General features: G+C 53.6%; 1 protein-coding gene across 1 annotated transcript; it reads right to left on the reverse strand.

Moving 5' to 3' along the window:
- Nucleotides 1-566: 566 nt before the first annotated feature.
- On the reverse strand, nt 567-25674 carry PRKCG (protein kinase C gamma). The gene is made up of 17 exons (XM_085533830.1): nt 25528-25674; nt 23801-23957; nt 22955-22986; nt 21260-21342; nt 18233-18344; nt 16969-17100; nt 15435-15591; nt 14255-14389; nt 11870-11957; nt 11536-11565; nt 10664-10816; nt 7848-8021; nt 6493-6584; nt 6316-6378; nt 4052-4190; nt 2144-2224; nt 567-734 (listed from the first exon to the last, which is right to left on the reverse strand). The coding sequence occupies exons 2-17, from the start codon at nt 23953-23955 to the stop codon at nt 582-584; spliced, it is 1779 nt and encodes a 592-aa protein (XP_085389956.1). The 5' UTR covers nt 23956-23957; nt 25528-25674; the 3' UTR covers nt 567-581.
- Nucleotides 25675-26031: the final 357 nt, after the last annotated feature.

The following is a 26031-nucleotide window of genomic DNA, read 5'->3' on the forward strand; positions in this document are numbered from 1 at the left end:
CCCTTTTATTTGGGGGGGGTCCCCTGTTATTTGGGTGGGGGTCCCCTTGTTCTAGGGGGTCCCCTTCATTTGGGGGGGTCCCCCTTTATTTGGGGGGGTCCCCTTTAATTTGGGGGGGGTCCCTTTATTTGGAGGGGGCTCCCCTTTAATTTGGGTGGGGGTCCCCTTTAATTTGGGTGGGGGTCCCCTTGTTCTAGGGGGTCCCTTTATTTGGGTGGGGGTCCCTTCATTTGGGGGGGGTCCCCTTTAATTTGGGTGGGGGTCCTTTATTTGGGGGGGGTCCCCCTTTAATTTGGGTGGGGGTCCTTTATTTGGTGGGGGTCCCCTTATTTGGGGGGGGGTCCCTATTACTTGGGGTGTCCCATTCTTTGGGGGGGGTCCCATTCTTTGGGGGGGTCCCCCTTTATTTGGGTGGGGGTCCCCTTTTATTTGGGGGTCCCCCTTTATTTGGGTGGGGGTCCCCTTTTATTTGGGTGGGGGTCCCCTTATTTGGGGGTCCCCTTTATTTGGGGGGGTCCCTTTCATTTGGGGGGGGTCCCCTTGTTCTAGGGGGTCCCGTTTAATTTGGGTGGGGGTCCCGTTTAATTTGGGGGGGGGTCCCGTTTAATTTGGGGGGGGGGTCTCACCCCTTTGCAGATGGCCACGGCCTCCCTGGACAGCGCCTTGGGGTACGTGACCGTCTGCTCCATGATGGACTGGAACAGCTCGTCCTCGTCCTCCCCATCGAACGGGGGCTGGGGGGGGGGCAACGTGGGAGACCCCCCCCATAAATACACCCCGGGACCCCATAGAGACCCATAGGGCCCCATAGAGCCCCATAGAGCCCCATTGAACCCCCATAGAGCCCCACTGAGCCCCCATAGAGCCCCATTGAACCCCATAGAGCCCCATAGAGCCCCACTGAACCCCCATAGAGCCCCACTGAACCCCATTGAACCCCATAGAGCCCCCATAGAGCCCCCATAGAACCCCATAGAGCCCCACTGAACCCCATAGAGCCCCATAGAGCCCCATAGAGCCCCATAGAACCCCATAAAACCCCATAGAGCCCCATAGAACCCCCATAGAACCCCATAGAGCCCCATTGAACCCCATAGAGCCCCATAGAGCCCCATAGAACCGCATAGAGCCCCCGTAGAGCCCCATTGAGCCCCCATTGAGCCCCCATAGAGCCCCATTGAACCCCACTGAGCCCCCATAGAGCCACATTGAACCCCATAGAGCCCCATAGAGCCCCATAGAACCCCCATAGAACCCCATAGAGCCCCAGTTCCACCTCCAGACCCTATAGACCCCCCCAGAACCCATAGACCCCCTCAAGCCCCCCCACTCAGACCCTATAGACCCCCCCCCCCAGACCCTATAGAACCCCCCCAGGACCCCCCTCAGACCCTATAGACCCTATAGACCCCCTCAGAAACCCCCTCAAACCCTATAGACCCCCCTCAGACCCCCCTCAGACCCTATAGACCCTTCCTAAGCCCCCCCCAGACCCCATAGACCCCCCCTCAGATCCCCCCAGACCCTATAGATCCCCCAACCTCCTCCCCCAGACCCTATAGACCCCATAGATCCCCCCAAGCCCCCCCCAAAACCCCCCTCAGACCCCCCCAAAGTCCCTCCAGGATCCCCCCAGAACCCATAGACCCCCCCAGACCCTATAGACCCCCCCCAGACCCTATAGACCCCCCTCAGACCCTATAGACCCCCCCAAGCCCCCCCCCTCAGACCCTATAGACCCCCCTCAGACCCTATAGACCCCCCCAAGCCCCCCCCCTCAGACCCTATAGACCCCCCCAGACCCTATAGACCCCCCTCAGACCCTATAGACCCCCCCAAGCCCCCCCCCTCAGACCCTATAGACCCCCCCAGACCCTATAGACCCTCCCAGACCCTATAGAACCCCCCCAGGACCCCCCACAGACCCTATAGACCCCCTCAGACCCTATAGACCCCCCTCAGACCCTATAGACCCCCCCAGACCCTATAGACCCTCCCAGACCCTATAGAACCCCCCCAGGACCCCCCACAGACCCTATAGACCCTATAGACCCCCCTCAGACCCCCCTCAGACCCTATAGACCCCCTCAGACCCCCCCAAAGCCCCCCACGACCCCCCCCCAAATTCCCCCCCCCCCCTCACCTGCCCTGCCAGCATCTCGTAGAGCAGGACCCCATAGGACCACCAGTCCACCGACTTCCCATAGGGCTGATAGGCGATGATCTATGGGGGGCAAAGACCTCTTGAGACCCCCCCCCAAATACCCCCCAGCAACAACCCCCCCCCCCAACAAAGGGACCCCCCCCCCCTTAATGGAGTGTAATGAGACCCTGTACCCACTATAGGACCCTCTTAAAGGGACACACACCCCCTATATGATGGGACCCCACCCCATAATGGGCTGTAATGGGACCCCTACCCATAATAGAACCCTCTTAAAGGGACACACACCCCCTTAAAGGGACCCCCACCCCATAATGGAGCCCCTCACCCCCATAATGGGACCCCTCCTCACATTGAGACCCCTCTTAAAGGGACCCCCACCCCAAACTGGGACCCCCATCTCCATAATGGGACCCTTCCTCACATTGAGACCCTCTTTAAGGGACCCTCACCCCCATAATGGGACCCCTCCTCATAATTCAACCCTCTTAAAGGACCCCCACCTCAAACTGGGACCCCCATTTCCATACTGGGGCTCTCTTAAAGGGACCCCCACCCCATAATGGAGCCCCTCACCCTGATAATGGGACCCCTCCTCATAATTCAACCCTCTTAAAGGGACCCACACCCCAAACTGGGACCCCCATCTCCATAATGGGACCCTCCTCATAATTCAACCCTCTTAAAGGGACCCACACCTCAAACTGAGACCCCTATCTCCATACTGGGGCTCTCTTAAAGGGACCCCCACCCCAACCTGAGACCCCTATCTCTATACTGGGGCTCTCTTAAAGGGACCCGCACCCCAACCTGAGACCCCTATCTCTATAGTGGGGCTCTCTTAAAGGGACCCCCACCCCAACCTGAGACCCCTATCTCTATAGTGGGGCTCTCTTAAAGGGACCCCCACCCCAAACTGAGACCCCTATCTCTATACTGGGGCTCTCTTAAAGGGACCCCCACCCCAAACTAAGACCCCCATTTCCATGCTGAGACCCTCTTAAAGGGACCCCCACCCCAAACTGAGACCCCTCCTCATAATTCAACCCTCTTAAAGGGACCCACACCCCAAACTGAGACCCCCACCTCTATAATGGGGCTCTCTTAAAGGGACCCCCACCCCAAACTGGGACCCCCACCTCCATACTGGGACCCCTCCTCACATTGAGACCCCTCTTAAAGGGACCCCCACCCCAAACTGGGACCCCCACCTCCATACTGGGACCCCTCCTCACATTGAGACCCCTCTTAAAGGGACCCACACCCCATAATGGAGCCCCTCACCCCCATAATGGGACCCTTCCTCACATTGAGACCCTCTTAAAAGGGACCCCCACCCCAAACTGAGAACCCTATCTCTATAATGGGACCCCTCCTCATAATTCAACCCTCTTAAAGGGACCCCCACCCCAAACTGAGAACCCTATCTCTATAATGGGACCCCTCCTCATAATTCAACCCTCTTAAAGGGACCCCCACCCCAAACTGAGAACCCTATCTCTATAATGGGACCCCTCCTCATAATTCAACCCTCTTAAAGGGACCCCCACCCCAAACTGAGACCCCCACCTCCATCCTAGGACCCTCTTAAAGGGCCCCACACCTCAAACTGAGACCCCTCCTCATAATTCAACCCTCTTAAAGGGACCCACACCCCAAACTGAGACCCCTATCTCTATAATGGGACCCTTCCTCACATTGAGACCCTCTTAAAGGGACCCCCACCCCAACCTGAGACCCCTATCTCTATACTGGGGCTCTCTTAAAGGGACCCGCACCCCAAACTAAGACCCCTATCTCTATAATGGGACCCTCTTAAAGGGACCCACACCCCAACCTGAGACCCCTATCTCCATACTGGGGCTCTCTTAAAGGGCCCCTCCCCACCTCGGGTGCGATGTAGTCGGGGGTCCCGCAGAAGGTCCTTGTCGTGTTCCCAGGGAAAATATTTTCTTTGCACATCCCAAAATCGGTGATTTTCACGTGGCCCAACGCGTCCAACATCACGTTGTCCAGCTTCAGGTCCCTGAGATAATATAGGGGGGGGGGTCTGACCCTCACAGATGGGGACCCCCCCCCAGAATACACAGGACCCCCCACACACACACAATGGGACCTCCTCTATGGGCCAATGTGGGGCCAATCTCCCCCCATATCCCCTATATAACCCCATATCTCCCCATATAACCCCATAATAACCCCATATCTCTCCCCATAACCCCCATATCCCCCCATATAACCCCTATATAACCCCATATCCCCCCATACAACCCCATATCTCCCCATATCCCCCATATAACCCCTATATAACCCCATATCTCCCCATATCTCCCCATATAACCCCTATATAACCCCATATCTCCCCATATCTCCCCATATAACCCCTATATAACCCCATATCTCCCCATATAACTCCTATATAACCCCATATCTCCCCATATAACCCCTATATAACCCCATATCTCTCCCCATAACCCCCATATCCCCCCATATAACCCCATAATAACCCCTATATAACCCCATATCTCCCCATATCTCCCCATATAACCCCTATATAACCCCATATCTCCCCATATCTCCCCATATAACCCCTATATAACCCCATATCTCCCCATATCCCCATATAACCCCTATATAACCCCCATATCTCCCCATATAATCCCTATATAACCCCATATCTCCCCATATCTCCCCATATAACCCCTATATAACCCCCATATCTCCCCATATCCCCATATAACCCCTATATAACCCCCATATCTCCCCATATAATCCCTATATAACCCCATATCTCCCCATATCTCCCCATATAACCCCTATATAACCCCCATATCTCCCCATATATCCCTTATATAACCCCATATCTCCGCATATAACCCCATATAACCCCTATATAACCCCCATATCTCCCCATATAACCCCAATATAACCCCATAACCCCAAATCTCTCCCCATATCCCCCCATATAACCCCATAATAACCCCCATATAACCCCATATCCCCCTATATATCCCCCATATAACCCCTATATAACCCCATATCTCCCCATATCCCCATATAACCCCTATATAACCCCCATATCTCCCCATATAATCCCTATATAACCCCATATCTCCCCATATCTTCCCATATAACCCCTATATAACCCCCATATCTCCCCATATCTCTCCATATAACCCCTATATAACCCCCATATCTCCCCATATCCCCATATAACCCCTATATAACCCCCATATCTCCCCATATCTCCCCATATAACCCCTATATAACCCCTACATAACCCCATATCTCCCCATATAACCCCTATATAACCCCATATCTCCCATATAACCCCTATATAACCCCATATCTCCCCATATCTCCCCATATAACCCCATATCTCCCATATAACCCCTATATAACCCCATATCTCCCCATATCTCCCCATATAACCCCTATATAACCTCATATCTCCCCATATCTCCCCATATAACCCCTATATAACCCCCATATCTCCCCATATAACCCCAATATAACCCCATATCTTTCCCCATATCCCCCCATATAACCCCATAATAACCCCCATATAACCCCATATCCCCCTATATATCCCCTATATTCCCCCATATACCCCCATAAAACCTTTGGGGCCAATATGGGGCCCTTTGGGGTCAATGGGTTCAATGGAGATCAATGTGGGGCCCTTTGGGGTCAATGGAGATCAATATGGGGCCATTTGGGTTCAATATGGGGCCCATTGGGGTCAATGTGGGGCCCATTGGGGTCAATGTGGGGCCCTTTGGGGTCAATGTGGGGCCCTTAGGGATCAATGGGGTCAATGGAGATCAATGTGGGGCCCATTGGGGTCAATGTAGGGCCCATTGAGGTCAATATGGGGCCCATTGGGGTCAATATGGGGCCCATTGGGGTCAATATGGGGCCAATGGGGTCAATGAGGATCAATATGGGGCCCATTGGGGTCAATGTGGGACTCTTTGGGTTCAATGGGGTCAATGTGGGGCCCATTGGGGTCAATACGAGGCCCATTGGGGTCAATGTGGGGCCCATTGGGTTCAATGGGGTCAATGTGGGGCCCATTGGGGTCAATACGTGGGTCTGGGGGTCACTATGTGGGTCTGGGGGTGTATTTATTTGGGGGGGGGGTCTCAGACCTGTAGATGATGCCGCGGTTGTGGAGGAAGAACAGCCCGATGGCGATCTCAGCTGCATAGAACCTGGGGGGGGGGTTAATTAATTAAGGGGGGGGGGTCATTAATTAAGGGGGGGGTCATTAATTAATGATGGGGGGTTAATTAGGGGCTGTTAATTAGGGGGGGGGTCTGACTCACGTGGCGTGGGGCTCCCGGAACTTCCCCACCTGCTGGATGTGATACATCAGGTCCCCCCCCGTCACGTACTCCATTACAAAGTACAGGCGGTCCTAAAGGGAAAGGGGGTCAGGGACCCATAGAGCCCCATAGAGACCCATAGCGCCCCATAGCGCCCCATAGCGCCCCATAGAGCCCCATAGCGCCCCATAGAGCCCCATAGTGCCCCATAGAGCCCCATAGCGCCCCATAGAGCCCCATAGTGCCCCATAGCGCCCCATAGAGCCCCATAGAGACCCATAGAGACCCATAGCGCCCCATATCTCCCTCCCAGTCCCTCCATATCACCCCATATCCCCCATATCCCCCCTAATCCCCCCATATCTCCCTCCCAGTGCCCCCATATCCCCCCATATACCCCCTATATCCCCCCCATACCCCCCTAAATCCCCCTATACCACCCCATATCCCCTCCATATCCCCCCTATATCCCCCCATATCCCCCCCCAGTCCCTCCCAGTGCCCCCATATCCCCTCCCAGTGCCTCTATATTTCCCCATATACCCCAAATCCCCCCATATCCCCCTATATTTCCCTCCCAGTGCCCCCATATCCCCCCATACCCCCCCATACCCCCCTAAATCCCCCTATACCACCCCATATCCCCCCATATTCCCCCCATATCCCCCCTATATGCCCCCATATTCCCCCCCAGTCCCTCCCAGTGCTCCCATATCCCCTCCCAGTGCCTCTATATCCCCTGTTATCCCCCCCAGACCCCCCTATATCCCCTCCCAGTCCATCCCAGACCCCATATACCCCCATATCCCCCCCAGTGCCCCCATATCCCCTCCCAGTGCCTCTATATCCCCCCATATCCCCCCATTCCCCTCACAGCCCCCCATATCCCCCCATATCCCCCTCCCAATCCCTCCCATTCCCTCTCAGTACCCCCATATCCCCCCATACCCCCCTTATCCCCCCATATCCCCTCCCAGTGCCTCTATATTCCCCCATATCCCCCCCATATCCCCACACACCCCCCCCATACCCCCCCATACCACCCCATATATCCCCTACATCCCCCCATATCCCCCCTATATCCCCCCATATCCCCCCTATATCCCCCCATATCCCCCCCCAGTCCCTCCCAGTGCCCCCATATCCCCTCCCAGTGCCTCTATATCCCCCCCATATCCCCCCATTCCCCTCATAGCCCCCCATATCCCCCTATATCCCCTCCCAGTCCATCCCAGACCCCATATACCCCCATATCCCCCCATATCCCCCTATATCCCCCCCATACCCCCCTAAATTCCCCTATACCACCCCATATCCCCCCCATATCCCCCCATACCCCCCCCCCATATTCTCACAGCGGTCTGGAAGGTGGAATGGAGCTGAGTGAGGAAATGGGGCCGGGGTCCCAGGGCCAGGACCCTCCGTTCCACCATGGTACAGGCAGCGTCGTCGTCCTGCACCACCACGTCCTTCTTCAGGATCTTCACCGCAAACAGCTCCGAGGTGCCGCGATGTTCAGCCAGCATCACCTGAACCCAGAAACAATGGGGGGGATATGGGGGGAATATGGGGAGGGGGCGCCAGGTTAAAGATGGGGAGGTCAGGTGTAATAGCAGGCAATGGCCAGCAGGGGGCGGGGGGATAGAAGGGGGTGTAATAGCAACGAGTGGCCACAAGGGGGCGCTGTTAATGGGTGTAATTGCAGGTAATGGCGCTGTGGTCAATATAAGAGTTCAATTGGGGATGGAAGGGGGGGTCTCTATGGGGCTGCCTCATTATGGGGTGGGGGTCTCAGTGTTAAAGGGGGGGGGGGCTGTATTAGCGGGGAATGGCCAGCAGGGGGCGGGGAAGAGCAAAGGAATGGAGTTAAATGGGGAGGGGGCAGGGTTAAATGGGGAGGGGGCAGGGTTGTAAGGTTGTAATAGCAGAGAATGGCCACCAGGGGCCACTATGGGAGCTCTATTGGAGGGAGCCTTTATGGGGCTGCCCCATTTGGGGGGGGGTCTCCCCATTGAGGGGGGGGTCTCAAGTGTTAAAGGGGCAGAGGTTGTAATAGCACTGAGTGTCCACAAGGGGGCGCAGTTAATGGGTGTAATAGCATTGAGTGGCCACAAGGGGGCGCAGTTAATGGGTGTAATAGCATTGAGTGGCCACCAGGGGGCGCAGTTAATGGGTGTAATAGCATCGAGTGGCCACCAGGGGGCGCAGTTAATGGGTGTAATAGCATTGAGTGGCCACAAGGGGGCGCTGTTAATGGGTGTAATAGCATTGAGTGACCACAAGAGGGCGCAGTTAATAGGTGTAATAGCAACGAGTGGCCACAAGGGGGCGCTGTTAATGGGTGTAATAGCAACGAGTGTCCACAAGGGGGCGCAGTTAATGGGTGTAATAACATTGAGTGACCACAAGGGGGCGCAGTTAATGGGTGTAATAGCATTGAGTGGCCACAAGGGGGCGCAGTTAATGGGTGTAATAGCACTGAGTGTCCACAAGGGGGCGCAGTTAATGGGTGTAATAGCATTGAGTGGCCACAAGGGGGCGCAGTTAATGGGTGTAATAGCACTGAGTGTCCACAAGGGGGCGCAGCTAATGGGTGTAATAGCAGTGGGTGGCCACAAGGGGGCGCAGTTAATGGGTGTAATAGCACTGAGTGTCCACAAGGGGGCGCAGCTAATGGGTGTAATAGCAGTGGGTGTCCACAAGGGGGCGCTGTTAATGGGTGTAATAGCATTGAGTGGCCACAAGGGGGCGCAGTTAATGGGTGTAATAGCAGGTAATGACCATTAGGGGGCGCAGTTAATGGGTGTAATAGCATTGAGTGGCCACCAGGGGGCGCAGTTAATAGAAGCAATAACATTGAGTGTCCACAAGGGGGCGCAGTTAATGGGTGTAATAGCATTGAGTGGCCACCAGGGGGCGCAGTTAATAGGGGGCGATAGCATTGAGTGGCCACAAGGGGGCGCAGTTAATGGGTGTAATAGCAACGAGTGGCCACAAGGGGGCGCAGTTAATGGGTGTAATAGCAGGTAATGGCCACCAGGTGGCGCTGTGGTCAATATAAGATCCCAATCGGGGATGGGGGGGGGGTCTCTATGGGGCTGCCCCATTTGGGGGGGGGTCTCAGTGTTAAAGGGGGGAGGCTGTATTAGCGGGGAATGGCCAGCAGGGGGCGGGGGAGAGCACAGGAATGGAGTTAAATGGGGAGGGGGGCAGGGTTAAATGGGGAGGGGGCAGGGTTGTAAGGTTGTAATAGCAGAGAATGGCCACCAGGGGTCACTATGGGAGTTCTATTGGAGGGAGCCTTTATGGGGCTGCCCCATATGGGGGGGGGTCTCAAGTGTTAAAGGGGCAGAGGTTGTAATAGCACTGAGTGTCCACAAGGGGGCGCAGTTAATGGGTGTAATAGCATTGAGTGGCCACAAGGGGGCGCAGTTAATAGGTGTAATAGCACCGAGTGGCCACAAGGGGGCACAGTTAATAGGGGGTGATAGAAAGGGGGTGTAATAGCAACGAGTGTCCAGCAGGGGGCGCAGTGTTAAATGGGGAGAAGGCTGTAATAGTGGGGAATGGCCGGAGGGAAGGGGTTAAATGGGGAGGGGGCAGGGTTGTAAGGTTGTAATAGAAAGAATGGCCACCACGGGTCACTATGGGAGTTCTATTGGAGGGAGCCTTTATGGGGCTGCCACATTTGGGGGGGGGGTCTCCCCATTGAGGGGGGGTCTCAAGTGTTAAAGGGGCAGAGGTTGTAATAGCATTGAGTGTCCACGAGGGGGCGCAGTTAATGGGTGTAATAACATTGAGTGTCCACAAGGGGGCGCAGTTAATGGGTGTAATAGCAACGAGTGGCCACAAGGGGGCGCATTTAATGGGTGTAATAACATTGAGTGTCCACAAGGGGGCGCAGTTAATGGGTGTAATAGCATTGAGTGGCCACAAGGGGGCGCAGTTAATGGGTGTAATAACACTGAGTGGCCACAAGGGGGCGCAGTTATTGGGTGTAATAGCATTGAGTGGCCACAAGGGGGCGCAGTTAATGAGTGTAATAGCAGGTAATGGCCACCAGGTGGCGCTGTGGTCAATATAAGAGTTCAATTGGGGATGGAGGGGGGGGTCTCTATGGGGCTGCCCCATTTGGGGGGGGGTCTCCCTATTTGGGGGGGGTCTGCCGTACCTTCCCGAAGCTGCCCTTCCCCAGCACCATCAGGAACTGGAAGTCGTTCAATTGGGAGCGTCCCCCCCCCCCAAAGAAGCCCCTGTTGGGATCCGTGGGGCTCAGAGCCGGGGGGGGGGTGGGGGGCGGCGAACAGGGACCACGACGGACCCTCTGTAATAAAGGGGGGGGGAAATAGGGGGCAATAGGAGATTAATTACATCCCTGTGGGGCAGGAGGGCTGCCCCATAGATAACCCATAGAGACCCCATAAGGACCCATTGAGTTCCATTGGGATCCATTGAAACCCCCTAGAGACCCCATAGCTGCCCCATAGCTGCCCCATAGAGACCCCATAGGGACCCATTGAGATCCACTGGAATCCATTGATACCCCCTAGAGACCCCCTAGAGACCCCATAGCTGCCCCATAACTGCCCCATAGCTGCCCCATAAAGAACCCATAGCTGCCCCATAACTGCCCCATAGAGGCCCCATAGCTGTCCCCTAACTGCCCCATAGAGAACCCATAGCTGCCCCATAACTGCCCCATAGAGAACCCATAGCTGCCCCATAACTGCCCCATAGCTGCCCCATAAAGAACCCATAGCTGCCCCATAACTGCCCCATAGAGACCCCATAGCTGCCCCATAACTGCCCCATAGCTGCCCCATAACTGCCCCATAGCTGCCCCATAGATAGCCCATAGGGACCCATTGAGTTCCATTGGGATCCATTGAGACCCCCTGGAGACCCCCTAGAGACCCCACAGCTGCCCATTACTAGCCCCATTAATTGGCTATTAACCCCATTAATTAATTATTAGCCCCATTAATTGGTTATTAATTAGCCCCACTGATTAATTATTAGCCCAATTAATTAGTTATTAATTACCTCATAGAGCTCCAGGGGGTAATTACACGCCTGAAAAGGAAGAAAGATTAATTAATATGGGGGTAATTAATGAGGGGTAATTAATGGGGAGGGGGTTATTGATAGGGGGGGTAATTAATGGGGGATATTAATTAGATGTTAATGTAGGTGTGCTAATGAGATGCTAATGAGATGCTAATTACCTCAAAGTTGTTCCTTATGGTACAGGCATCGGAGTCAGCCACTGATATGTTAATTAGGATGCTAATGAGGGGTGTTAATGAGATGCGAATGGGATGTGTTAAGCAGTATGCTAATGAGGTGTTAATTGGTATGCTAATGAGATGCTAATGACCTCGAACTTGTTCCTCATGGCGCAGTCGTCGGTGTCGGCCACGGGGACGTTGTAATATTCACCTTCCTCCTGGTTCAGCAGCTTGAACCTGCCCCATAGCGACCCATAGCTGCCCCATAGCGACCCATAGCTGCCCCATAGAAACCCACAGAGACCCATAGCTGCCCCATAGAACCCCATAGAGACCCATAGCTGCCCCATAGAACCCCATAGAGACCCATAGCTGCCCCATAGAACCCCATAGCGACCCATAGCTGCCCCATAGAACCCCATAGAGACCCATAGCTGCCCCATAGAACCCCATAGAGACCCATAGCTGCCCCATAGAACCCCATAGAGACCCATAGCTGCCCCATAGAACCCCATAGAGCCCCATAGAGACCCCTAAGGACCCATAGAGACCCATAGGGACACATGGGGACACATGGGGACCCATAGAACCCCATAGAGACACATAGAGACACATAGCTGCCCCATAGAACCCTATAGAGACCCACAGAGACCCATAGAGACCCATAGGGACCCATAGAGGCCCATAGAGACACATAGGGACCCATAGAGGCCCATAGAGACACATAGGGACCCATAGAACCCCATAGAGACACATAGAGCCCCATAGCTGCCCCATAGCGACCCATAGCTGCCCCATAGAACCCCACAGAGACCCACAGAACCCCATAGAGACCCACAGAACCCCATAGAGACCCACAGAACCCCATAGAGACTCATAGAGACATAGAGACCCATAGAGACCCATAGAGACCCATAGCTGCCCCATAGCTGCCCCATAGCTGCCCCATAGCTGCCCCATAGAGACCCACAGAACCCCATAGAGACCCACAGCAACCCATAGAGACTCATAGAGACACATAGAGACACATAGAGACCCATAGAGACACATAGCTGCCCCATAGCGCCCCATAGCTGCCCCATAGCGCCCCATAGCTGCCCCATAGAACCCCATAGAGACCCATAGAGACCCACAGAGCCCCACAGAGACCCATAGAGACCGACAGGGACACATAGAGACCCATAGAACCCCATAGAGACACAGAGACACATAGAGCCCCATAACTGCCCCATAGCGACCCATAGCTGCCCCATAGAACCCCATAGAGACCCACAGAACCCCATAGTGACCCACAGAACCCCATAGAGACCCATAGAGACACATAGGGACCCATAGAACCCCATAGGGACACAGAGCCCCATAGCTGCCCCATAGCTGCCCCATAGTGCCCCATAGCGCCCCATAAGTGCCCCATAGAACCCCATAGAGACCCACAGAACCCCATAGTGACCCACAGAACCCCATAGAGACCCATAGAGACACATAGGGACCCATAGAACCCCATAGGGACACTGAGCCCCATAGCTGCCCCATAGCGACCCATAGCTGCCCCATAGAACCCCATAGAGACCCACAGAGACCCATAGAGACCCATAGAGGCCCATAGAGACACATAGAGACCCATAGAACCCCATAGAGACACAGAGACACATAGAGCCCCATAACTGCCCCATAGCGACCCATAGCTGCCCCATAGAACCCCATAGAAACCCACAGAACCCCATAGAGACACATAGAGACACACAGAGCCCCATAGCTGCCCCATAGCGACCCATAGCTGCCCCATAGAGACCCACAGAACCCCATAGAGACCCACAGAACCCCATAGAGACCCACAGAACCCCATAGAGACTCATACACATAGAGACCCAGAGAGACCCATAGAGACACATAGAGACCCATAGCCACCCCATAGCTGCCCCATAGAACCCCATAGAACCCCATAGAGCCCCATAGAACCCCATAGAGCCCCATAGAGACCCATAGAGACCGACAGGGACACATAGAGACCCATAGAACCCCATAGAGACACAGAGACACATAGTGCCCCATAACTGCCCCATAGCGACCCATAGCTGCCCCATAGAACCCCATAGAGACCCACAGTACCCCATAGAGACCCACAGAACCCCATAGAGACTCATACACATAGAGACCCAGAGAGACCCATAGTGACACATAGAGCCCCATAGCCACCCCATAGTGCCCCATAGCTGCCCCATAGAACCCCATAGAGCCCCATAGAGACCCATAGAGACCCATAGAGACCGACAGGGACACATAGAGACCCATAGAACCCCATAGAGACACAGAGACACATAGAGCCCCATAACTGCCCCATAGCGCCCCATAGCTGCCCCATAGCTGCCCCATAGCGCCCCATAGCTGCCCCACAGAACCCCATAGAGACCCACAGAACCCCATAGAGACACATAGAGACCCATAGGGACCCATAGAGACACATAGGGACCCATAGAACCCCATAGGGACACAGAGCCCCATAGCTGCCCCATAGCGCCCCATAGCGCCCCCACCATCCGTCCACGCCGCCCTTGAGCATCTCGGCGACCCCGAAGCTCATTGCGCCCATGAAATCGTTGCGGGACGTTCGGTCCCAGTCCCAAACCTCCACCGACAGACGGCGCTCGGCGTCACCGGCACGGAGAGAGCTATGGGGCACAAGGACACGTCAGACCCACAGCTGCCCCATAGCGCCACCCCAGAGACCTGCCCCATTATAGCACATAGGGACCCCATAGGGATCCATGGAGTTCCATTGAGACCCATTGAGTTCCATTGGGACCCATTGAGTTCCATTGAGACCCATTGAGTTCATTGACACCCATTGAGTTCCATTGGGACCCATTGAGACCCCATAGAGACCCCATAGCTGCCCCATAGATAGCCCATAGGGACCCATTGAGTTCCATTGGGACGCACTGAGTTCCATTGGATCCCATTGAGTTCCATTGAGACCCATTGAGATCATTGACACCCATTGACACCCATTGAGACCCATTGAGTTCCATTGGGACCCATTGAGTTCACTGACACCCATAGAGACCCCATAGAGACCCCATAGCTGCCCCATAGATAGCTCATAGGGACCCCACAGGGACCCATTGAGTTCCATTGAGACCCATTGAATTCCATTGAGACCCACTGAGTTCCATTGGGATCCATTGAGACCCCATAGAGACCCCATAGAGACCCCATAGCTGCCCCATAGATAGCCCATAGGGACCCCACAGGGACCCACTGAGTTCCTTTGAGACCCATTGAGTTCCATTGGGATCCATTGAGACCCCATAGAGACCCTCTAGAGACCCATAGCTGCCCCATAACTGCCCCATAGCTGCCCCATAGAGACCCCATAGCTGCCCCATAGAGATCCCACAGGGACCCATTGAGTTCCATTGGGATCCATTGAGAGCCCATAGAGACCCCATAGAGAGAGACCCCATAGAGAGAGACCCCATAGAGAGAGACCCCATAGAGACCCTCTAGAGACCCATAGCTGCCCCATAACTGCCCCATAGCTGCCCCATAGAGACCCCATAGCTGCCCCATAGAGATCCCACAGGGACCCACTGAGTTCCATTGAGACCCATTGAGTTCCATTGGGATCCATTGAGACCCCATAGACACCCCATAGCTGCCCCCTATCTGCCCCACAGCCCCATGGCCCTGCCCCACATCTCCCCCCAGGCTCACAAGACGAAGGCCTCGTTCCACACGGGGTTTAGTGTCGCTTTCACGGTCCTTGTTTTTTGCTTGGAGGCGTTTTTGGGGTCCGGGATCAGCTTCAGTTTCACGTAGGGGTCAGAAAGTCCATTGGGGTCCATCGGGATCAGGTTCCGCGCCTCCCCCACTGCGGGGAGACCCATAGGGACACATAGAGACCCATAGAGACCCACAGAGACCCATAGAGACCCATAGAGACCCATAGAGACACATAGAGACACATAGAGACCCATAGAGATCCCATAGAGACCCACAGAGACCCACAGAGACCCACAGAGACCCATAGAGATCCCATAGAGATCCCATAGAGACCCACAGAGACCCATAGAGACCCCATAGAGAACTACAGAGACCCATAGAGACCCACAGGGACATATAAGGACCCATAGAGACCCATAGGGACCCATAGGGACCCACAGGGACACATAGGGACCCACAGAGACACATAGCGACCCATAGAGACCCCATAGAGACCCACAGAGACCCCATAGAGACCCACAGGAACCCATAGGGACACATAGGGAGCCATAGAGACCCATAGGGAGCTATAGAGACCCACAGGGACCCATATAAACCCCATAGAGACCCACAGAGACCCATAGGGACACATAGAGACCCATAGGGACCCATAGAGATACGTAAAGAACCATAGAGCCCCATAGAGACCCATAGAGACCCATAGGGACCTATAGGGAGGCACTGTGCCCCATAGTGCCCCATAGAGACACATAGAGACCCCATAGGGACCCATAGCGACCCATAGGGACCCATAAGGACCCATAGAGACACATAGAGACCCATAAGGACCCACAGAGCCCCATAGGGACCCATATCTGCCCCATAGCGCCCCATATCTGCCCCATATCTGCCCCATAGCGCCCCATATCTGCCCCATACCTGCCCCATATCTGCCCCATATGGCCCCATATCTGCCCCATATCTGCCCCATAGCGCCCCATATCTGCCCCATATCTGCCCCATATCACCCCATAGATCCCCATAGCTGCCCCATATCGCCCCATATCTGCCCCATATCGCCCCATAGCGCCCCATATCTGCCCCATATCTGCCCCATACCTGCCCCATAGCGCCCCATATCTGCCCCATAGCGCCCCATATCTGCCCCATACCTGCCCCATAGCGCCCCATATCTGCCCCATACCTGCCCCATAGCGCCCCATATCTGCCCCATATCTGCCCCATACCTGCCCCATATCTGCCCCCATAGCGCCCCATATCTGCCCCCGTATCTGCCCCCATATCTGCCCCATATCTGCCCCATATCTGCCCCATAGCGCCCCATATCTGCCCCATATCGCCCCATATCTGCCCCATAGCGCCCCATAGCGCCCCATATCTGCCCCATAGCTGCCCCACAGCGCCCCATAGAGACCCATAAGGACCCACAGAGCCCCATATCTGCCCCATATCTGCCCCATAGCGCCCCATATCTGCCCCATAGCGCCCCATATCTGCCCCATATCTGCCCCATATGACCCCCTACCTGTGACCTGCAGGGTGTCTCCCCCCAGCGGCCGCACTCGGATCCTCATCCTGCCCCTTCGCTCCGTGTGATCCACCCCACACAGGCTGGGCACACAGTGCACACAGCGCTTGTGCACGTTCATCTCACAGCCTGCGTGTGCAAATGAGTGTGTAATGAGTGTGTAAATGGGTGTGTAACCCCCCATACCCCTCCATATCCCCCCTATCCCCCCATATGTAACAATGAGTGTGTAAATGAGTGTGTAAATGGGTGTGTAATGAGTGTGTGACAATGAGTGTGTAACAGCGCTTGTGCACGTTCATCTCACAGCCTGAGTGTGCAAATGGGTGTGTAAATGAGTGTGTGATAATGAGTGTGTGATAATGAGTGTGTGACAGCACTTGTGCACGTTCATCTCACAGCCTGCAAATGAGTGTGCAAATGGGTGTGTAAATGAGTGTGTAAATGAGTGTGTAAATGAGTGTGTGACAGCGCTTGTGCACATTCATCTCACAGCCTGCGCGTGCAAATGAGTGTGTAAATGAGTGTGTGATGAGTGTGTAATAAGTGTGTGATAATGAGTGTGTAACTGTGTGTGCACGTTCATCTCACAGCCTGCGTGAGTGTGCAAAACGAGCGTGTAAATGAGTGTGTAAATGAGGGTGTGATAATGAGTGTGTGATAATGAGTGTGTAACGAGTGTGTGATAATGAGTGTGTGACAATGAGTGTGAACGTTCATCTCACAGCCTGCGTGAGTGTGCAAAATGACAACACTCATTGTTACACACTCATTATCACATACTCGTTACACACCCGTCACACACTCGTTGCACACTCCTTTTGCACACTCACACGAGCACTTCACACACTCATCACCCATTCATTGTACACCCCTTACACACCCATTGTGCACCCCTTACACACCCGTTACACACTCATTGCACACTCACACGAGCACTTCACACACTCATCACCCATTCATTGTACCCCCTTACACACCCATCACACACCCCTTACACACCCCTTACAAACCCATTACACACTCATTTTGCACACTCACACGAGCACTTCATCACTCATTATACATTCATCGTACCCCCCTTACACACCCCTTACACACCCATTACACACCCCTTACACACCCATCACACACTCATCACACACCCATTACACACTCATTACACACCCCTTACACACTCGTTACACACTCATCACACACCGGTTACACACCCCTTACACACTCATTGCACACCCCTTACACACTCGTTTTGCACACTCACATGAGCACTTCATGCCCTGGTGCACGAGGCCGTAGAGCAGGGACCCGCAGTGATCACAGAACGTGGGGCTGCTGTAAGTGTGAACCTTGAACTTGTGCTTGTTCCGAGGGTCCTGGGGGCACACACCAAAATGACCCAAAATGACCCAAAATTGACCCAAAATTGATCCAAAATGGACCCAAAATTGACCCAAATTGACCCAAAATGACCCAAAATTGACCCAAATTGACCCAAAATTGACCCAAAATGACCCAAAATGACCCAAAATTGACCCAAAATGACCCAAAATGACCCAAAATTGACCCAAATTGACCCAAAATGACCCAAAATTGACCCAAAATGACCCAAAATTGACCCAAATTGACCCAAAATTGACCCAAATTCACCCAAAATGACCCAAAATTGACCCAAAATGACCCAAAATGTCCCAAAATTGACCCAAAATTGACCCAAAATGACCCAAAATTGACCCAAAAATGAGCCCAAAATTCAGTCCCAAAATGGCCCCAAATGACCCAAAATTGACCCAAATTGACCCAAAAATGACCCAAAATTGACCCAAATGACCCAAAATTAACCCAAAATTGACCCAAAAATGAGCCCCAAAATGGAGCCCAAAATTCAGACCCCAAATGACCCAAATTTGACCCAAAAATGGCCCCAACATTGACCCCCCAAATTGACCCTAAAATCATCCCGAATTTGGCCCGAATTTGACCCAAAATGGCCCCAAAATAGCCCAAAATAGCTGGATTTTAACCCAAAATCAGCGCCCCCCCCCCCCCCCCCCCCCCTTCGGTCTGCAGACTCAAAATGGCTGGATTTTAACCCAAAATCCCCCCTCAGCCCCAATATTGCCAAATTTGAACCCAAAATCGACAGATTTGAACCCAAAATCGCTGGATTTTAACCCAAAATCACCAGATTTGAACCCAAAATTGCCATTTTTTAACCCAAAATCCCCCTCACATCAGTCTGCAGGCCCCAAAAGTGCTGGATTTTAACCCAAAATGGCCAGATTTTGAACCCAAAATGGCTGTTTTTTAACCCAAAATGGCTGTTTTTAAACCCAAAATCACCAGATTTGAACCCAAAATTGCCGTTCTTTAACCCAAAATCCCCCTCACGTCGGTCTGTGGCCCCAAAAATGTTGGATTTTAACCCAAAATCGCCAGATTTTGAACCCAAAATCGCCAGATTTGAACCCAAAATCACCAGATTTTGAACCCAAAATGGCTGTTTTTTAACCCAAAATGGCCAGATTTTGAACCCAAAATGGCTGTTTTTTAACCCAAAATGGCCAGATTTTGAACCCAAAATGGCCGTTTTTCAACCCAAAATCCCCCTCACGTCGGTCTGTGGCCCCAAAAATGTCAGATTTTCACCCAAAATGCCCAGATTTGAACCCACAATCACCAGATCTTGAACCCAAAATGGCCGTTTTTCAACCCAAAATCCCCCTCACGTCGGTCTGCGGCCCCAAAATTGACAGATTTGAACCCAAAATCCCCCCTCACATCAGTCTGCAGCCCCAAAAATGTCAGATTTTAACCCAAAATGGCCAGATTTTGAACCCAAAATTGCTGTTTTTTAACCCAAAATGGCCGTTTTGTAACCCAAAATGGCCAGATTTTAACCCAAAATGGCCGTTTTTGAACCCAAACTCCCCCTCACGTCGGTCTGTGGCCCCAAAACTGTCGGATTTTAACCCAAAATCACCAGATTTGAACCCAAAATGGCCGTTTTTTAACCCAAAATTCCCCATCACATCGGTCTGTGGCCCCAAAAATGTCAGATTTGAACCCAAAATGGCTGGATTTGAACCCAAAATCACCAGATTTTGAACCCAAAATGGCTGTTTTTTAACCCAAAATCACCAGATTTGAACCCCAAATTGCTGTTTTTGAACCCAAAATCCCCCCATCACATCGGTCTGTGGCCCCAAAAGTGCTGGATTTTAACCCAAAATGGCCAGATTTGAACCCAAAATCACCAGATTTGAACCCAAAATCACCAGATTTTGAACCCAAAATGGCTGTTTTTTAACCCAAAATCACCAGATTTTAACCCAAAATTGACAGATTTGAACCCAAAATCACCAGATTTTAACCCAAAATGGCCGTTTTTTAACCAAAATAGCCATTTTTGAACCCAAAATCCCCCTCACATCGGTCTGCAGCCCCCAAAAATGTTGGATTTTAACCCAAAATTGCTGTTTTTTAACCCAAAATCCCCCCTCACATCAGTCTGCAGGCCCCAAAAGTGCTGGATTTTAACCCAAAATGGCCAGATTTTAACCCTAAATGGCTGGATTTGAACCCAAAATCACCAGATTTGAACCCAAAATCACCAGATTTTGAACCCAAAATTGCCGTTTTTTAACCCAAAATGACCAGATTTGAACCCAAAATGGCTGTTTTTTAACCCAAAATCCTCCCTCACATCAGTCTGCAGCCCCAAAAGTGCTGGATTTTAACCCAAAATGGCCAGATTTTGAACCCAAAATCGCCGTTTTTTAACCCAAAATGGCCAGATTTTCACCCAAAATGGCTGTTTTTTAACCCAAAATGGCCGTTTTTTAACCCAAAATCCCCCTCATGTCGGTCTGCAGCCCCCAAAAGTGTTGGATTTTAACCCAAAATCACCAGATTTGAACCCAAAATCGCCAGATTTTTAACCCAAAATGGCTGTTTTTTAACCCAAAATCACCAGATTTTAACCCAAAATTGACAGATTTGAACCCAAAATTGCCGTTTTTCAACCCAAAATCCCCCTCACGTCGGTCTGTGGCCCCAAAAATGTTGGATTTTAACCCAAAATCACCAGATTTGAACCCAAAATCACCAGATTTTGAACCCAAAATGGCTGTTTTTTAACCCAAAATTGCCATTTTTTAACCCAAAATGGCCGTTTTTGAACCCAAACTCCCCCTCACGTCGGTCTGTGGCCCCAAAAATGTTGGATTTTAACCCAAAATGGCCGTTTTTTAACCAAAATTGCCGTTTTTTAACCCAAACTCCCCCTCACGTCGGTCTGTGGCCCCTTCCCGGCTCCCGGACACTCGAAGGTGACGAACTCGTGGCAGCGTTTGTGAACCACGAAGCTGCAAACTGACCCAAAAAACACATTTTTACACCCAAAAAACACCTTTTTACACCCCAAAATCCCCATTTTCAGCCCCCAAATCCCCATTTTTAGACCCAAAATTCATCATTTTAGCCCCAAAATTCAGCATTTTAGCCCCAAAATTCAGCATTTTAGCCCCAAAATTCAGCATTTTAACCCCAAATTCAGCATCTGAGACCCAAAATTCACATTTTTAGCCCCATAGGGTCCCATTGGGGGTCACTTGGGGGTCCCACTGGGGGTCTTATATGGGGGTCCCATTATGGGGGTCCCATTATGGGGTCTTATATGGGGGTCCCATTATGTGGGTCCCATTGTAGGGTCTTATATGGGGAGTCCCATTGGGGGGTTATTTGGGGGGGGTCTTATATGGGGGTCCCACTATGTGAGTCCCATTGGGGGGTTATTTGGGGGGGGTCTTATTGGGGGGGTCTTATAGGGGGGTCCCATTGTTGGGGGTCCCATTATGTGGGTCCCATTATAGGGTCTTATATGGGGGTCCCATTATGGGGGTCTTATATGGGAGGTCCCATTGGGGGGTTATTTGGGGGGGGTCTTATATGGGGGTCCCATTATGTGGGTCCCATTGGGGGGGGTCCCACTGGGGGGGGGTCTTATATGGGGGTCTTATAGGGGGGTCCCATTGTTGGGGGTCCCATTATGTGGGTCCCATTGGGGGGTTTTATTTGGGTTCCCATTGGGGGGGGTTATTTGGGGGAGGGGGCCATTTGGGGGGGGTCACTTGGGGGTCCCATTGGGGGGTCTTATATGTGGGTCCCATTATGTGGGTCCCATTGGGGGGTCTTATGTGGGGGTCCCATTATGTGGGTCCCATTGTTGGGGGTCCCATTGGGGGGAGGTCTTATATGGGGGTCTTATAGGGCGGTCCCATTGGGGGGGTCCCATTTGGGGGGGGTCACTTGGGGGTCCCATTCGGGGTCCCATTATGTGGGTCCCATTGTAGGGTCTTATATGGGGGTCCCATTATGGGGGTCTTATATGTGGGTCCCATTGTAGGGTCTTATATGGGGGTCCCATTGGGGGGGTCCCATTATGTGGGTCCCATTGGGGGGGGGTCCCATTGGGAGGGTCTTATTGGGGGGGTCTTATATGGGGGTCCCATTATGTGGGTCCCATTATGGGATCTTATATGGGGGTCCCATTATGGGGGTCTTATATGGGGGTCCCATTATGTGGGTCCCATTGTAGGGTCTTATATGGGGGTCCCATTATGGGGGTCTTACATGGGGGGTCCCACTGGGGGGTTATTTGGGGGGGGGTCTTATTGGGGGGGTCTTATATGGGGTTCCCATTATGTGAGTCCCATTGCTGGGGGTCCCATTGGGGGGGGGTCTTATATGGGGGTATTATAGGGGGGTCCCATTGTTGGGGGTCCCATCGGGGGGGCTCTTACATGGGGGTCCCATTGGGGGGTCTTATGTGGGCATCCCATTATGGGGGTCCAATTGGGGGGGGGTCCCATTGGGTGGTCTTATATGGGGGTCCCATTGGGAGAGTCTTATATGGGGATCCCATTGGGAGGGTCTTCTATGGGGGGTCCCATTATGGGGGTTATTTGGGGGGGGTCCCACTCACCCATACACTGCAGGCCTTGCTTCCCAATGCCCCTATGGGGGGGATAAAGCTGTCACCACATCCCATAATAAACCCCCCACCCCATAATACCCACATCACCCCCACCCCCCCCATAGACCCCATTACCCCTATAGACCCCATAGACCCCCATTGCCCCCTATTACCCCATAGCCCCCATAAACCTCATAGACCCCCATTACCCCATATCCCCCCCAAATCCCCCCATAGACCCTACAGACCCCACATTCCCCCCATAGCCCCCATTACCACATAGACCCCATAGCCCCCTATAGACCCCATATCCCCCCATAGACCCCCATTACCCCTATAGACCCCCATTACCCCATATCCCCCTATTGCCCCCCATACCCCATAGACCCCATAGCCCCCCATAGACACTATAGACCCCATATTCCCCCCATAGCCCCCCATAGCCCCCATAGACCTCATTGACCCCCATTACCCCATTGACCCTATAGACCCCATATCCCCCTATAGACCCCATATCCCCCATACCTTACCATATGAAGTCAGTGCAGTGACTACAGAATATGGGCTGCTTGAAGAACCATCATTACCCCATAGACCCCATTAACCCCCATTACCCTATAACCCCCAACACCCCATAGACCCTATACACCCTATAGACCCCATAGACCCCATAGACCCTATAAACCCCATAACCCACCATATAAAGTCAGTGCAGTGACTGCAGAACGTGGGCTGTTTGAAGGACCACCATTACCCCATAGACCCCATATCCCCCCATTACCCTATAACCCCCAATACCCCATAGACCCTATACACCCCATAGACCCCATATCCCCTATATCCCCCATACGTTACCATATAAAGTCAGTGCAGTGACTGCAGAAGGTCGGCTGTTTGAAGAACCGGGCCGTGAACCGGTGGCTCTTGACCTCGTGCACAACCTTGTGCCGCAGCGCCCCCCGGCGGCAGAACAGGGGGCGGACGGAGCGATCCTCAATGGGGACAGCCATCGCTATGGGGGGAGAGGGGGGATATAGGGGATATGGGGGGTTATAGGGGGGATATGGGGGATATGGGGGATATAGGGAATATGGGGGGTTATAGGGGGGATATGGGGGGGATATGGGGGATTATAGGGGGGATATGGGGGAATATGGGGGGTTATAGGGTATATGGGGGGTTATACGGGGGATATGGGGGGATATAGGGGGGATATGGGGGATATAGGGGGATATGGGGGGATATGGGGGATTATAGGGGGGATACGGGGGGAGATATGGGGGGTTATAGGGGATATGGGGGGATATAGGGGATTATAGGGGGGATATGGGGGGAGTTATGGGGGATATGGGGGGTTATAGGGGGGATATACGGGATATAGGGGGGTATGGGGGGATATGGGGGGATATGGGGGATTATAGGGGGGATATGGGGGGAGATATGGGGGGTTATAGAGGATATGGGGGGAGATATGGGGGATATGGGGGGAGATACGGGGGATATGGGGGGATATGGGGGGAGATATAGGGGATATGGGGGATATGGGGGGTATATGGGGGGATATGGGGGGAGATAGCGGATTATAGGGGGGATATGGGGGGTTATAGGGGATATGGGGGGAGATATGGGGGGGATATAGGGTGATATGGGGGATATAGGGGGGATCTATGGGGGATCTATGGGGGGTGGATGGGGGGATATGGGGTGGTCCCATGGACGGACCCCCACCCCCTTAAAGGAGCCGCATCCTCGTGCAGCCCCACAGTCCCTTAAAGGGGCCGCGTCCCTTTTGGGACCCACCGGGGCTGACTCACAGCCACGAGGACGGACAGACGGACAGATGGACGCCCATAGAGATGAATGGGGGGGTGGATGGACACACGGACACACACGGGGGGGGGGGACACCCACGGATGGACAGACGGACAGATGGGGGGGGTGGGATCCAGGGGGGAGGGGGAAGGACAGACGGACACACATAGGGGTGAATGGGGGATGGACAGACAGACAGCCCCCATAGGGATCAATGGACGGACAGACCCCATAGGGCTCAATGGACAGACAGACAGACCCCATAGGGCTCTATAGACAGACAGACAGCCCCCATAGGGATCAATGGACAGACAGACAGCCCCCATAGGGCTCAATGGACAGACAGACAGACCCCATAGGGCTCAATGGACAGACAGACAGACCCCATAGGGCTCTATGGACAGACAGACAGCCCCCATAGGGCTCAATGGACGGACAGACAGCCCCCATAGGGCTCTATGGACAGACAGACAGACCCCATAGGGCTCAATGGACAGACAGACAGCCCCCATAGGGCCCAATGGACAGACAGACAGACCCCATAGGGCTCAATGGACAGACAGACAGCCCCCATAGGGCTCAATGGACAGACAGACAGCCCCCATAGGGCTCTATGGACAGACAGACAGACCCCATAGGGCTCAATGGACAGACAGACAGCCCCCATAGGGCTCAATGGACAGACAGACAGCCCCCATAGGGATCAATGGACAGACAGACAGCCCCCATAGGGCTCAATGGACGGACAGACAGACGGACACCTCCCGTACCTCGGTGCTGCCGCTCGGCCGGGGGTCGGAGGGGGCGTGGCCAAAGCGAGCGGGGGGCGTGGCCAAAGCGAGACAGCCAAGGGGCGTGGCCAATGAGGAGCCAGAGGGGGCGGGGCTTCAGCGGCCCTGCGGAATGAACGGGGAGGGGCGGGGCCTTAAAGGGGCCGCGTCCTCTGAGCCCTCCCCCCCCCCCATCCCCCCTATTTCTCCGTGGGGAGGGGACCTCGGGCAGCCCCTCCCCCCCATTAAAAAGGGGCCGAGTCCCGGGGGGGTCCCAGACCCAGATCTGTGACATTGAGGCCGTTTTATCCCCCCCCCCTCCTCGTGTCCTTGTCCCCCTTCCCAGCCCCCCCCACTTCAATGACAGTATTAACACGAGGGTAAAGCAGCTCGGCCCCTTTAATGAGAACCCCGTTAATTACAATCCAATTAACGATCAGATTCCACACGATCCCCCTCCCCATTTTTAAGGCCAAGACCACCCCCCACCCACCCCGAACGAAA

This window comes from Coturnix japonica, unplaced genomic scaffold (assembly GCF_054131305.1).
Source record: "Coturnix japonica strain WE unplaced genomic scaffold, WE-NBRP24 Scf063, whole genome shotgun sequence".
Lineage (NCBI taxonomy): Eukaryota > Metazoa > Chordata > Aves > Galliformes > Phasianidae > Coturnix > Coturnix japonica.